Genomic DNA, 15,334 nt, shown 5'->3' on the forward strand with positions numbered 1-15,334 from the left:
GAAAGGGCGGGAGTCGATCGCCGCGGACGGGCCCTCTGATTGGCCAATTGAGGGCGCGGGGGCGGTCCCCTCGCGCTGATTGGCCGGCGAGCCCGTCCCGGCGGCGCGCGCTGACCTTGCCCAGAGGAGCCGCAGCCATGGTGGCGTATTGGCGACAGGCCGGGCTCAGGTACCGCTGAGGGGTGTGGGGGCGAGGGGCTGCCGGGGAGAGCTGTCAGCGCCGGGCAGGGAGGGCTGGCGCGGTCACAGCGGTGCCGCTGCGCGGGGAAAAGCGGGTTTGGGGCCGGGGAAAAGGAGGGCTCGGGTCTGACCCCGCTCTGTCCCCTCATCCCCAGTTACATCCGGTACTCGCAGATCTGCGCCCAGGCCGTGCGGGCCGCCATGAAGCCGCAGTACAAAGCGGAGGCGGAGAGGGCGGCGGTGGCCACGGTGAAAACGGTGAAGCCCAAAAAGGAGTGAAATGTGAGTGGGTGAGGCGGGCCGGGTGCGTGGTTGGAGCTTTGTCGTGCGGGAGAGTGATGGTCTGTACTGCTGAGTACATTAGTCCCCGCTGTTGGGGAGAATCAGCTCCGACCTTCAGGCACGGAACTGAGGGGGTTGGGACTGTCAGTGTCCTGATTACCTGTGGGGTGAGAAACGGCTTAATCGCATTAGTGCAGTGGAGTGAGGTGTTCTGTCCAGCAAGCCCTGCTTTTGGGGGTTTGGTCAGGCTTTTTATGGGCTCACACAGAACAGCTGGGGCTCTGTAGTGATACCCGCAGGTTTCCATAGTGATGTGCACTGGTCTGTAGTGATGTTCAACTTTCATATTTCCTAAGCCAGCAGACAACCTCTCTGAACTGCTGTTTCCCCTTCCCCTGATGAGCTGGCTTTTAAGTTGTCTGTTGTTGGTGAAAGACAGATGGTACTTGTACCTTTATTCATGGCATTGCATAAATCACAAGCAGCTGAAGTGTCTTCTGTTCTGAATAGAACAGCTTCTGTTCCTGATCTGAAATTAAATATTATTATCTTTTGTTTCTAGTGTACCTTATACATATTCTTGATTCAAATAACTTGAATGACTTTATATATACTCTCGTAGGAACTGACCTGCGGTGAATAACAGCAAACTGCAGAGCTGTAGGAAAGCTCAAGACTCTGCAGCCTGATGTCATCACATCAACTGTAAAACTTGCCTCTGTATGTAAATCAGTATGCTAATAAATGTAATGGCTGAATGTGTGCAATGTGTCATTCCTCTTGAAACAAAGTTCTCCATTTTGCATAGATATTTATTTTTCACTTATGTTAAAATAAAAGACTTTTTATCACAGTCTAACATTCAGTAGCAACAGCTGTTTATTCTTAAGGCACATCTCTTGTTGGGTTTCATGCCGATATTTCAGGTACGTAAATGACTGAGAGATTTAATTGCTTAAAACTTTTCTGCCTGCTACATTTTAATTATTGGTTTGGAAAAAAGTTTTCTTCCCTAAAATCTCTGTCAACAGAGAATATAGGGATATAATTTCAGTGATTAAAAGGACCTCTGATGGCTGTATGTGATGGAAGAGGCACACTGTTGGCTTTAAGGGAGGGACATCCCAGTCCCATTAGGGATGGAGGGTGACACTCCACTGGCTCTTGGCTATGGGGCAAAGTTATCCTTTCATGTGGTTTGGGGGAAGTGTTGGCATGTTCCTGCTGTGTGTCTTCACATTGTCCCACTGCAGAGGAGGAACTGCAGCTTAGAATGGGATTCAGGGTCATTCCCTTACACTGAGCTCAAACATGAAGCATTACTCTTCAGAGTACAATAAACTTTCACTTCCAAGAGTGTAATAAAACAAGCTCCCATTTTTTCCTGTAATTCAAAGTTAGTCCTTGCAAGAATAATTTTTTTTTTCTGTCACATGTTTCAAGTATAAAAAGTATCTTACAGAATGGTATATATTTTTTATTAAGAGAATATTATAAATACAATGTTAAGTAGAAGGCTGTGGCAATAAACTTTTTTTCCTGAAGGCAAAATATAGTTTTGATTTAGTGATTGCCCTGGAACTTACATCTAACAAGCTACAAACCATTCTATCCTTTTTGTTGTTCTGAATGTTAGGGAAAAATTTACAGTAGTTAGTACACAGGATTAAAAAAAATACCACACCAAAACTTTTACACAGTGTCACCACTTTGTGTGCTAATGTAACTCAGCCTATAGTTTAAAACAAATAAACCACACCATGATAATGAATACAAGCTCTGCAATAATATAAGCCAGCAATGTGAAAGAACTATTAAAAGTACTTAAAAAAAAAAAAGAATGTACATATTCAGTCTTTTGCCCCATCTTGTTTCTTCTGCCCTCCCCCTGCAACTCAAGTTGCTGAACTTGTCTGCAGGTCTGCATCAGTCTGTGGAGTGATAATAAAACAGACACTGCCTTTCCAGACCTTAGAGATACGCATGTGTTCCTAAAACAGTTACAAGTTCACAATCAAAACAGGCACTGTGTTTACCTGAGAATAAATAAATGTGATGAGTTGACAGCGTATTTTGCTGTTGCTTATAATCCTGATATATATGTACACAGGCACAGTGGCTGTATAGTACATTCAGTATCTGGTGATTATATACTAAAAGTGAATACATTTACAAGACAGGCTGTTATGAGACAACCTGTCTCCTTTTTGGGAGCAATTCAGTGTCAACAGTTGTTTAGGAGAGTAAAGCAGAGCTGCCATTAATTTCAAAAGCACTGTGTTGTAAAATTGGAGCTATTTGGCAGATGCAGAGAAAAGTTCTGAAGAAATGTCTAATTTTTGGCTACTGCTTTGTCTTTAGTGAATGTCAACAGGCTTATTCAGAGTGTTTTGATATTGTTTTTACGCTGCTTCCTTTTCTGGGCTCGCTTCCACTTCCACCTCTTCGAATTCCTCCACATCTGCAGTGGCATCCTGGTACTGCTGGTACTCGGACACGAGGTCATTGGTGTTGCCTTCTGCTTCAGAAAACTCCATTTCATCCATACCTTCCCCAGTGTACCAATGGAGAAAAGCTTTCCTTCTGAACATGGCTGAGAACTGTTCGGAGACGCGGATGAAGAGCTCCTGGATGGCCGTGTTGTTGCCGATGAAGGTCGCTGCCATCTTCAGGCCTCGCGGGGGGATGTCACACACGGCCACCTTGACATTATTGGGGATCCACTCCACGAAGTAGGAGCTGTTCTTGGTCTGCACAGACAGCAACTGCTCATCCACCTCCCTAGTGGACATCCTGCCCCTGAAGATGCAGGCCACGGTCAGGTAGCGCCCGCGGCGAGGGTCACACGCTGCCATCATGTTGCGTGCGTCGAACATCTGCTGCGTGAGCTCTGGCACGGTGAGGGCTCTGTACATCTGGCTCCCCCGAGCTGTCAGTGGGGCAAAGCCTGGCATGAAGAAGTGCAGGCGAGGGAAAGGCACCATGTTAACAGCCAGCTTCCGCAGGTCCGCGTTCAGCTGGCCGGGGAAGCGGAGCGAGGTGGTGACGCCGCTCATCGTCAGGGACACCAAGTGGTTGAGGTCACCGTAGGTGGGATTGGTGAGCTTTAAAGTTCTGAAGCATATGTCATATAGAGCTTCATTATCAATGCAAAAGGTTTCATCTGTGTTCTCTATGAGCTGGTGGATGGAGAGGATGGCGTTGTATGGCTCCACGACCGTGTCGGATACTTTGGGTGAAGGCACAACACTGAAGGTGTTCATAATCCTGTCGGGGTATTCCTCCCTGATTTTGTTGATGAGAAGCGTGCCCATACCTGAGCCTGTACCACCACCAAGAGAATGGATCAGCTGGAACCCCTGAAGGCAGTCACAGCTCTCACACTCGTTCCTGACCACATCCATGACGTTCTCAATCAGTTCAGCTCCTTCTGTGTAATGGCCTTTGGCCCAGTTGTTTCCAGCACCTGAATTACCTGTAAACAAAATTACAGAAAGAACAGCCACAAAGTTAACAAGAGACTTTTTAAAGGCTACAACAAAAGTAGATCAAAGCCCATTTTGGGCCAGTTGACTCCAGTTAGTTTGCTGGCAGCATGATGTACATACCATGAATAAAGTTGTCCGGTCGGAAGAGGGGGCCTATTTTGCTGGACCGTACACTGTCCATCGTACCAGGCTCCAGGTCCACCAGGATGGAACGGGGCACGAATTTATGGGCTGGAACAAAACAAAGTGAATGCAAATGATTGCTGTTAGAGGTCAAAGAGACAGCCTTATGATCTGCTCTGAAAAGTCCAATCCACCTATAGTGGTTTAGGTTTTTTTGAGGGGTTTTTAATTAAAAATTGCTCTGCCAACACCTGACAGTGCTGAGCACTCACAGAAAGCCTCATTGAAGTACACGTTAATCCGCTCCAGCTGCAGGGGTGAATCCCCACGGTAGTTTCCAGTGATGTCAATCCCATGTTCATCACCAAGCACCTCCCAGAACTGGAAAAGGAATGATGTACAACACACTTAACAAAGATTGCTTTATTTTCAGCACACTCTCCTGCTGCTCTCGTGCTGCTCTCATCCCCGATGGGAACTGTGCCTGAAGCAGGGGATGTTTTGCCATTTATTTATTAGATCAGAGCAGGGATCCTCCTCTCCTCCTCCCCAGATAAGTTCAAGAGAAAAGTTTAGTAGGCTATTTATACTGCTTAGCTATCACCCATGCACTAATAGGTGGAGGCCCTCAATTTGTTCCCTTTATAGTAAAAAAAACCACCATAAAATAGTGTAAATAACACAGGCAGTAGTTGGTATGAGCTTAATAAAGAGTCATGGAGGTGGATTGTGGAGGGTTGTTTTGAGTCCTGTCATGCACAAGTGTGACTGCAGCATGGCAAAGCTGCACAGGCAAACTTGTACATGAGCAAGGCTTTCCACAAACAGCTGCTGGTCCTAAATGTCCTATCTTGACGCTCATATGTCTTGTGCTGGGGCTCTTATCTGGAGAGCAGCCCCAGCAGTGTTCATGTAGACACACCCACCCACTGTAATGACCAGGCTACTTTAATATTAAAGGTCTGCTGGGTCAGCATCCAGTCTCGTTTTGAGTGTCCAGATACATCATTTCCAACATGTGCAGGGGGGGTGTGTTCTTTTCTACAGGTCTTAATAGACCTAAGCAGTTTGCAGGTCAAAGCCAACAAAAAAACCACCTTTCACCTCTCACACTGGCTGCATTCAAACTAGCTGGGTCTAACATGACATTCCCTGGCCATCCACAGCTTCATGTTCCATTAAAAGAAATCAAGGTGAGATTTGTGGGAGCAAGAAATGGAGGAAGAACACAACAGAGCAATCCCTGATAATTTTTTTTACTACTTCCTACTCATAAATAAATAAAAAGATGAACATCACAGAGCAGAAGGAATGGTGATTTTTTTTTTTTTTCTCCTAGCATAGAAAGTCAGCAATAGTGACTTCTCTCTAAGTGACAGCATTGGAGTGTTTGAACTACACAAAAATGCTCCAAATTACTTCTGCCTGTCACAGGAGGCCACTTTGTGTCACTCTCAGAAAAAACTAACTGGTCATCCTGTTGATTAATAAGATCCCATATGATCCGTAAGGACCCTTCCAACCCAAAGCATTCTATGAATAATTCTATAAATATAATGTGGCAGTTACTGCTGCATGGCTGAGCTAAAGTACTGGAATCACAACTTTGCAGCCCTTGAATTACTGGCTCCACCACTTGTCTCAGTATTTTGCAGACTAGATTAGTTCCCTTGGGAATATAAGTCCCAGAAGGAATGCTCTGGAGCACCTGTAATCACTGTGCCATGGTTATTGCAGATGAACATTAAGCTTTGCATGAGGAGCAAGCCCATCTTTTGCCTTTCACACCAAATACTCATCTTCCCTGCTAGCATGCCATTAAATTCCCAAAAGTCCCCATGGTCGGGGATGATGTTTGATGATATTTGACCCATTACCACTGACTGAGGAGCAATGTTGAAAGGAGACCTTACCTTGGCTCCAATTTGGTTCCCGCATTGCCCAATCTGAAGATGCACAATTTCACGCATTTTGTGGAGCTCGGACCTGCTGGTGGCCACAACCTCTCACGGGTTCTCCAGTTGCAGTCCCCAGAACAAGCCCTCTTTCTGCTGCACTATCAGCTACACCCAGCACAGCCCATCCCAAGGGGCCTTTTTATATCAGAGGGACTGTCACTCAGCCAGAAGGGGAGTAGCCAACTCCTCAGGCTGCTCAGCATTCCACAAGGAGGCAAAATGCCTGTTTACTGCCTGGGGACAAAAAGCACAGGTGCTTTTCGGAGTGCCTTGGAAAGGAATATTGTCATATGCACCCCCTCACAATTAATTCCAGATCTCTGCAGCAGTGTGATGCATGCAATTATGTGCACATTCTATTTGTGTTTCATTATTTGATGTTACACACAATATATATACAAATATATGTGCATATATAGAGATTACAGCCAAAAATGAGTGATCTTCATTTATTAAGCACATGCGCTTCTGCCACATAATTTAAATTTTAGCATCATATGAGTCATATAGGACACCACCCATATTTAAACCAGTGTGAGCAGTAGCTTCCTATAACTACAACATTCAGCACATTTCCAGGCAAAATTGAGTTCACTAATAGTCGTCATTCCCAGTGTCTGACTGCATGAAGGAAGGGGACAGGATCAGGACCAAAAAATACTTTGTAACACATAAATGTAAGACTGCACTCTCAGTGATGCCTGTTCCTTAAACAATTATGAGTATCCCCCAATTTCAGCCAAAATCTGAATTAACTTGTGACTAACTTGCATAGGTGCTCTCTCTCTTAATTTTCTGTCATTAAGCATTTCTAATATTTCTTATTTTCTTATGTCTGAGATGTGCTTCAGAACTTGCCAGGAAAATGCTAGAGGTGAACCCCCAGTTCCACTGAAGTTCACTGAAGTGAACTATAATGTTCAAAAGGAAACAATGCGAGGGGGAGCAGAACATGACCCAGTCATGTTGCCTGCTGATAACCAGGACCAGTATCACTGAGCAGCAGAAACCCCAGAATGGACTGTCTGCTGGAACTTGGAGCAGTTTCATTACATGTCAAATGACTGTCACTGCTTTGCAAATGTTCCTTTTAAGGATGGCAAAAGGAACTATAATTAGGAAAGCACCTCAAATTATTTTATATAAAATGGTGACAGTGGAAGGACTTGAGTCACTGAAAGTTACTACTTTACAGAGTGCTGTGGGTTGCTAGAGATAAGGAACCTCTGCGCTTCCATATGTTTCAAAAGAAAAATCAGCTTGTTCCAGACTTCCCCCCCACCCTATATGACTTCCACTTCTCCCGCCAGCCAATGAAGGAACAGACAAGGGCTCCTAAGACAGAGTTTAGCACCTAAAGTGCATTGCAAAAGAGTAGCGAGCAAACATTTGTCATCCTCTGCCAAGCTATGAGTATCCACAGTAGGAAGCAACAAAAGCAGGACTCAGTTCAAGTAGATTAGTTTTGTTTCCTTAGAACACAATTATTTTATCATATTCCAGAAGATAAATATTCTCTAAGCCATTTAGTTTACTGAGCAAGATAACCAAACCATTCTGTTCTATCTCCACATTGTCAATATATCCCACAATGGCAGTGGGTATCTTCTAAAATTTCCTAAGAAAATTCTCGAAAGGTTATTTGGACATTTACTTTGAAAGCAAATCTCATTTTATTCATGCACATATTTGTTTTCTCCAATGATCTTTAGCTAAAAGTAGTTGTGCAACTCTGAGCTGTGTATTCAATTGCTGCACTCTGGATGGGAGCTGCATCGACACCACGCATCAGAGACCTGCTCACACTAAATAAATACTACTCAAAATATGCAATGTATTCATCTACAATAGACACAGCTTACAGAGAGGCTGAAGATGCTAATTCACTGTCCAAAAAGTTTGGCAAAATAATTTCTGCAATAAATACACTGGCTGAGCACATCTACAAGGAAAGGGAAAAAAGGGAAGTGGAAGAAATTTGCAATCACTTGATATGGGTTTTTCTCTTGCTAGAAATAGCTCCCTGAAATCATGTGCCTCCTCTGAAGCACTTCCATATAGAGTCTAAAAAATTATGGCACACAACACCAAGTACCTGGGATGGTTTGTGAAGTGGATGTGGGTTTGGGGCTCTTTTGCCCCTTCTCCCCAACTGCTTTTCTGTGAACCTCCAAGCCTGGCTTTACCCAGCTGTGGTCTGTGAGGAGCCTGTTTCTCTGTAGATCTTGTTGCAGGCCTGTCATTCCTCAGCCCTGGGTAATCCCAAGCCTGTTAACACCCAATGCACTTCCCAGGCCCAGCCACCACACATGTGCTGCTGCAGATTAGCGGGGGAGCGTCCGCAGGGCCGGAGGGAACGTGGATGGGCTGGCTCCAGGGACTTTTGGCACTGTGGAGATTAGGAGCAGCCTGGCACTGGGCACAGCCTGGCCCACAGTGTCTATTATCAGGCTGCCAACTGCTTCCATTGCCTTCAGAGCAGGCCCCAGATACCACAGCCCTGGCCGTGGCCTTAAGCTGAGACCACAAACAAGCCAGGTTTTTGTGGTTGCTGGGCTTTTTTGTTGTTGTTTCTGATTTTTTGATTGTTTTGTTGTTTCTTTTTTTTTTTTTAAGGCTGCCCACTAGCAACAAATATGCCTGTGCAGGGAGGCATTCTGGAATACCTTTTGTGTTTTAAATATGGTTTGCTTGGGAGGGACTGGCTTTTCAGAGTAACCAAGAAGATTGTTGAGAAGAAAGCCTATTCAATTTGAGATAGGCCTGGCTACAGGACACCAGATAATTTTAAAGAGATCTGTGACTGGCTAGCAGATGAGCTGATGCAAGTCTCAACTAACCTGGGCTGGCTGCATCAACCTTAGGAATGATACCAAAAAAACATGGCATTCAGGAATAAAAAGCACTTCACATTTGCATTTCAGTTAGTGAGTAAAACTATTTAACCTGCCTTGCTCTGGCAGGTGGTCCAAGGAAAAAAGGCAGGACTGCCCACTGTAAATCATCATCAGTGTAACGAGCCCATGTGATTAAACAAATAGCTTTTGGTACAACCACAGTGGAAGACTGAGCAGTTCATTACCTTCTTCACACTGCAGATCTATGACCTGGCAAAAACGTGGGGCTTCAGTGTGTGAATTCACCTGCTGCACAGTGCCCTTATCTGGGCACTACTGCCACAACCACTGTCACTGTTGAGTTTGGAGCACTTGGTGAGTTGCCAAATAAATTAACTGCCCAGCAGTCAGGCTCCATTCCTGCTCTGCTCCAGGCCTTTTACAAAAAGTGCTGAGAACTATGGAAGAAAAGCTACGAGGGGAGAACTGTCTGTGGTTTACTAAACCTGTTCACCAAACATGAAAGCTCCAGCTAATGTATGGAAAAGAGACTGGCAGCCCACTCACACAGACATTGGAACCTTTTGCAGGAAAATCAGAAAACTGCTTTTACTGTTGACTAAATCTTGTAACAGATAACAAAGAATCTTCAGGTGTCCTGAGCCCTAAAGAACAGCCTAAAAATTGCAGCCTTAGTAAACTGTAGCATTAAAGGGCTTGAAGAATTCAGAACTCATGACTAAGAAAAAAACCACAACTAAACAAAAGCCCAAGCCTGCTCTCTGCAGTGTCACAGTTGCTGGTCACAGTCTGGCACAATGCTGAGGTGTTAGGCCAAAGGTAAAGGAACCTATAAGCCTGTCCAGATACGAGTCCTCTTGTCACAACCCCTGTGACCAAATTGCTTCACTTTTGAGCGCGTGAGCTGGGGGGGCTGGGAACGCGGGGTCTCGGGTTTGTTCCTCATCCCGACAGATCAATCAGCCGCCCTTGGGAAGGGCTCAGGGAGGGTGCCCTGGGCATCCTGGAGCGCACCTTCTCCCTTGGAGGGGGCGATACCCGCGGACCGAGGACCCCGAGGGAGGGTCCAGGGCCCTCGCCCCCCGCAGGTGAGCGCGCCCGGCCCCGCCCCAGCCCCGCCCTGTCCTCCGGCCCCTCCCCTGAATCCCGGTGCCAGCGCGTCCCAGGAAGCTGCCGCTGACCCAGCATGGCCACGCGGGTCCAGCCGCTCCTGCCCGTCCTGCTGCTGCTCTGGGGGGGCTGCCTGTGCCCGCCCGCCCGCGCCGGGCTCTACTTCAGGGAGGGGCAGCACTGCTACAAACCAGCCCCGCGCAAGGCTCCCGGGCTCAGGTGAGCTTCGTTCCCCCGTTCCCCCCAGGGCTGGGGCAGCCCCCTCCCCCGCTGGAGCTGCCCCCCGGCCACCCCCTGGAGCTGGGGCTGCCCCCCGGCCACCCCCTGGAGCTGGGGCTGCCCCCCGGCCACCCCCTGGAGCTGGGGCTGTCCCCCGTCCCCTCTGGAGCTGGGGCTGTCCCCCGTCCCCTCTGGAGCCGCCCCCATCCAGCCTCTCCTCGGGGAGCAGCCGGGGGAAGGGCTGGCCGGGCGCAGCCGCAGCTCACGGAGCCCCCGCACCGCCCGGATCGGGGGGTCCCCGGCGGTGCGGGGGGTCCCGGGGCCGCTCTGTCCCCCCGGGGTTGGCCGGGGGGGACACACGGGGACAGTGCCGGTCACGAGACCGCGGGCAGGGCCCGGTCACGCGCTCCCGCCGGGCACTCGTTACGAAACCCCGCGGAATCCGCGATTTTTAAAAGAAACCCAACCCCCTCACCTGGCCGGGGATGCCGGCGCTGTAGTTCCTCTTCCCTCCCCGCCGCAGGACGTACCCCCGCCCGCACGAGTACCTGGAGGTGTCGGCGCTGCCGCGGAGCTGGGACTGGAGGAACGTGGATGGAGTGAACTACGCGAGCACCACTCGGAACCAGCACATCCCGCAGTACTGCGGGTCCTGCTGGGCCCACGGCAGCACCAGCGCCCTGGCAGGTACGCCCTGCACCCCCTGCCCACCCGCCGGGCTGCCCGCGCCCCGGAATCCGCGGTTTTCGGAGGCCAGGGCAGCTTATCTTCACCTTACTGGCAGCTGGTGTAAGGACGAGGTGCCAAGTCACTGCAGCAAAAACGGGGCCGAGATGTCTGTGAATACACCGGGAACAGTAGGAATGCCTAGGCTGAAGGCAAGGAGGTGCGAGGGGGAGCACTGGCATGGTTAGAAACCTGTTTGCAGAAGGAATGTGTTCACAGCTCCTGCGGGTAAGAACTGGGGGTTCTGCCCTCTCCTCCGTGGCAGCAGCAGATGCACAAGCAGTTCTTGTGTCTCCCCCCCTTTTGTGGTACCTCAGCCTGTGCTGCAGCTGCAGAACAAGAAGTGCTCCAGCCGTGCCTGGGAATGAGGAAACGAAAGAAGTTGCCTCTTGTGGGGAGGGCCCGAGGGGTGTTTGCTTCAGGAGACCGATTATTCAAACAAACTATCACAGCACACAGACAATCTGGTTTCAGCAGCAATCTTCGTATCAAACTTCTTAGGAAAAGGGAAGTAGTGGTTTGCTACAGATGAAGTAAATTCTCTAGAGAGAACATGTGATTTACATGCTGCAGAAATCCTGTTTGCATAGGGAGGCTGTAAGAAGATGGACTGTGAAGGACAGATAGAGGAAACTGTGCAGAAAGGGGAAGACAATGCAAGTGTGAGCAGACAGCAGGAATCATGAGGGATACATTCCTAAGAGGTACAAGAATTCACTTATGTGATACCTGTCAGAATGTAGTGAAGTATTAGGATAGGTAAAATACAGCAACTTGTTAATTATATAACTTTGGTTAAAACTTAATATGTAGGTATGCCAACGTGTAGTTTTAAAAATCAGGGTATTTTTTTCTTAATTGTTGTGAGTAGTTTAAAGCATTCATTCCTTTTTTTTTTTTCTTCATTAAGACTAGTCTGGCATAATAGTTCCCAGTTCTGTCAAGTATATTTGAATGTTGTTAGTACTAATAGGATTACAAGTACCAGGGTGGCACAGTTAAGACTGTTAATGCAGGGTGAGAAGCAGTTTATAAATACCCATCAGGAAGCTTTTCTGCCAAGTAAGCTGATTTCTGACAAAATAAGGCAGCAGGGTGGCAATGCCTGTCTGAGATGGCAGGATGACAGTGAGATGTTGGTGTAACAGCAAGGAGTTAATTCTGAAAGCTTTTCATTGCTTTTAGACTGTCTCAGAGCCAGTGACTTGTGTGGGCTTATGGCTGGCATGGGCTTAGGCATAAATCTCTACTCTGTGAGAGATGCTGGTGAGAGCTGGTTTTATGATGTGTATTTGAAAAGTCTTTGCTGTCAAAGCCACGAAACAGATCTGAAGTTTTCAGAAGCTTGAAGTAAAAGAGGTCTAGGGCTCTTCAAGGCTTTAGACAGATCTTACTCATCTGCATATTTTTGCTGAGTTTTTAGCGGAAAAAACCCCCCTTCTAATGGAAACCCCCACTTATAACTCAGCCTCTGGTTTGAATTAGGTCATGCTGTGCCTCAGTGCTGATAGTGGACGGTTCTGCAACCACAAGCACTATTGTCTGCCAACAGCTACAGGTTCAAAGAAAAGGAGACAGTTTGAACACTACTTGCGAAGTGTAGCCACCCACATATTCCACTCACAAACCCCAATTTCTTCTCTTTACAGACAGAATCAACATAAAGAGGAAAGGAGCATGGCCCTCTGCCTACCTCTCTGTTCAGAACGTCATCGACTGTGCTGACGCCGGGTCCTGCGAAGGGGGAGACCACTCCGGGGTCTGGGTGTACGCCCACGACCACGGCATTCCCGACGAGACCTGCAACAACTACCAAGCCAAGGACCAAAGTATGGTGCCTTTGCTTTGCTGTAGGACACCTCTCCAGGTTTAACAGATCTTAGTATATTAAAAAAAAAAAAGAGTTTATTGGGTTTTCAGAATACTGGTTGCTGCTGTTTGACTGACAGAACAGGTTTTCTTTACAGGCCTGTGTGTGTCTCTCCTTACTCCAGACAGACAGTGTAGCACTAAAACATGCCCAGGCAAGTTTGGACAGCTAAATTGTTTTAATTTAATCTCTTAAATCTGTGACACACAATATCTAATGTACTGAAATATTTACAAGTGTCACCTTAAGCTAAACAAAGGAGAAATTTAACCTTTGTCTGGTCATGTATGACTGGAATGATTTCTCTATCTATGGAGAGGCATGTCCTCATCAAAGCATTTGTGTGTATGGACTGAAAAATAGTAACTAGAGATAGTAGGGACTTAAATTGTGGTTTTCAGAAAGGTATTTAGTTCACCAGAGAGAAGACATATTATTAATATTTTCCTCACATAAGTTAAAAAAAAACTTACCGTCCTATCATTAATTCACTTGAAGGAAAGCACCCTCCTGCAGTGATAATCTCAATTCTGTTTTACAGAGTGTAAGAAGTTCAACCAGTGTGGGACTTGTGTCACTTTTGGAGAATGTCACGTGATCAAGAACTACACTCTCTGGAAAGTTGCTGACTATGGGTCTGTCAGTGGACGAGAAAAAATGATGGCAGAAATCTACACTAATGGGCCAATTAGGTAAAAAAGAAAAATGTTTATCTACAAGTAATATTGGGGTAAAAATACCTGAAGCTCAGTCTAGTGACTGCAGTGTAGTTTTCCACTCTAGCATATGTGAGCAGCTCTGCACTGCTTTGCAGACTTCAGCTTGTTTGTACATCAGCTGAGCTCAGAATTCAAAACTGTTTTGTAGCCAGGCCCCTGCCCTGATCCCCTGGTATAAAAACTCCTTTCTCTGCTTTCTTACAGCTGTGGTATCATGGCTACTGAGAAGCTGGATGCCTACACAGGAGGCCTCTACACAGAGTACAACCCCTCTCCCACAGTGAATCACATCGTGTCCGTGGCCGGCTGGGGCGTGGAAAATGGGACAGAGTATTGGATTGTCCGGAACTCGTGGGGTGAACCCTGGGTAAGGAAGCAGGGGAACAAACACATCTGCAGGATCACTCTGCAGGGAAGGTGGGGCGCTTCACTTCCGGAGTAGAAGCTGCAGAGCTGGCCTGTGGATACAAAACTGAACTAGACTAACAGTTTAAAAATGAAACTTAACTAAACTGGAGACAAGGATATTCATCCAAAGCTACTTGATGTCAACTCAGTCCCAAATTCTGCCCTTCTGTGCAGCTCCTGTTGTGGGCAAATGTAAAATTACTTTAGTTGTAGGCAAGAATCAAGTCACACACCTGGAATGGATGAGTGGGATATAAATCCACCAAAGCAGGCTGCCCCATGAATGCGGTGTTACACTTCCTCTTGAAGTGAATGCCTACATTCACTTATAAATAATTCATATTTGGAAGACAGAACAGACTCAACAATCTACATTTTCTGTAGTTATGTTTTCTAATTTACAATGCAAATTCAATCCTTTACAGGGCGAAAGAGGGTGGCTGAGAATTGTGACAAGTGCCTACAAGGGTGGGAGAGGAGCAGACTACAATCTTGCTATTGAAGAGGACTGTACATATGGAGATCCTATACTTCCTTGATTCTACGTTGTACATTGTAGGAATTACTTTGTTTGGAAGCTTCCCCGCACAGCCTTTTTTTGTCTAAGACTCTCTCACAGTTCCACACCATCAGGCAGTTCTGCAAAATTAGCCCAGATAGCACCACACAAGTGCTTCAAAAAATACAGAGCTGCCTTGAGACAGTTATTTACAATTAATTTGCCCATGAAAGAGTTGTCTGTCTTGATGCACAGTATTGAAATCATACTGACTTAATCATAGAACCTGTATGTGTAAATATCTATTTTTTTTAAATACAAATTATGTAGGCATACTGGAAAGGAAAAAGTATACTCAATATTTGGGTCTAGAGCTTATTTTAAATTCTCTGACAGTACTGAGATGATGCAAAAAACAAAACTAATTCTGGACATGATAAATTAAAAAACTAAATCCCCTTTTTCCTTGGCCTCCTGGTGAAACGAGGTGGTGGAAATGCATGTAGTTGCTTTTATCCATCAAAATGATATAATGGGAATTAATTTGATCAAAAGATGGTCTAAACGTTTCTTAATTAGTCTTTGCTCAAATTCCTTGCTTTAATCTGTGATTGACTGTGCCATTTTTCTCCTAGAGGCAAAGGATAAATTGCCATAACTCAGAACTCCTCACTAATTTGAAGAAATGAGGCAAATTCCCTTCCTTAGTCTTTTAAGTGACAAATCAGTGCCATATCAAATGTTACTAACTGGCATTGTTAATTGCATTTAATAAACACTTTTTCTCATAACTGACTGGATATTTATTATAAGAGCTTATTAATTCCTGTGCTTGGTTGTCTCCCCCTGTTCTGCTTAAGCTGTCTTAGGTCTAGACCAGCTGCCCAAAGCTAA

General features: G+C 46.3%; 3 protein-coding genes across 5 annotated transcripts; 2 read left to right on the forward strand and 1 right to left on the reverse strand.

The window, feature by feature from the left end:
- Positions 1–38: 38 nt before the first annotated feature.
- On the forward strand, positions 39–1,224 carry ATP5F1E (ATP synthase F1 subunit epsilon). The gene is made up of 3 exons (XM_064674117.1): positions 39–169; positions 336–462; positions 1,085–1,224. Exons 1-2 carry the CDS (start codon positions 138–140, stop codon positions 457–459), a joined length of 156 nt encoding a protein of 51 aa, XP_064530187.1. The 5' UTR covers positions 39–137; the 3' UTR covers positions 460–462; positions 1,085–1,224.
- A 694-nt stretch (positions 1,225–1,918) lies between these two features.
- Positions 1,919–10,772, reverse strand: TUBB1 (tubulin beta 1 class VI). 3 transcript variants are annotated; one of them, XM_064674110.1, is made up of 4 exons: positions 10,694–10,772; positions 4,346–4,454; positions 4,071–4,181; positions 1,919–3,937 (listed from the first exon to the last, which is right to left on the reverse strand). In XM_064674110.1, the coding sequence occupies exons 3-4, from the start codon at positions 4,129–4,131 to the stop codon at positions 2,865–2,867; spliced, it is 1,134 nt and encodes a 377-aa protein (XP_064530180.1). In that variant the 5' UTR covers positions 4,132–4,181; positions 4,346–4,454; positions 10,694–10,772; the 3' UTR covers positions 1,919–2,864. The 3 variants fall into 3 exon arrangements, with proteins under 3 accessions (XP_064530180.1, XP_064530179.1, XP_064530181.1); XM_064674109.1 differs by lacking the exon at positions 10,694–10,772 and adding an exon at positions 5,987–9,856; XM_064674111.1 differs by lacking the exon at positions 10,694–10,772 and adding an exon at positions 5,987–9,856 and having other exon boundaries at positions 4,071–4,267; positions 4,342–4,454.
- Positions 10,001–15,231, forward strand: CTSZ (cathepsin Z). The gene is made up of 6 exons (XM_064674115.1): positions 10,001–10,218; positions 10,742–10,905; positions 12,594–12,773; positions 13,356–13,506; positions 13,738–13,900; positions 14,367–15,231. The coding sequence occupies exons 1-6, from the start codon at positions 10,076–10,078 to the stop codon at positions 14,478–14,480; spliced, it is 915 nt and encodes a 304-aa protein (XP_064530185.1). The 5' UTR covers positions 10,001–10,075; the 3' UTR covers positions 14,481–15,231.
- Positions 15,232–15,334: the final 103 nt, after the last annotated feature.

Source organism: Pseudopipra pipra, chromosome 17 (genome assembly GCF_036250125.1).
Source record: "Pseudopipra pipra isolate bDixPip1 chromosome 17, bDixPip1.hap1, whole genome shotgun sequence".
Taxonomy (NCBI): Eukaryota; Metazoa; Chordata; class Aves; order Passeriformes; family Pipridae; genus Pseudopipra; species Pseudopipra pipra.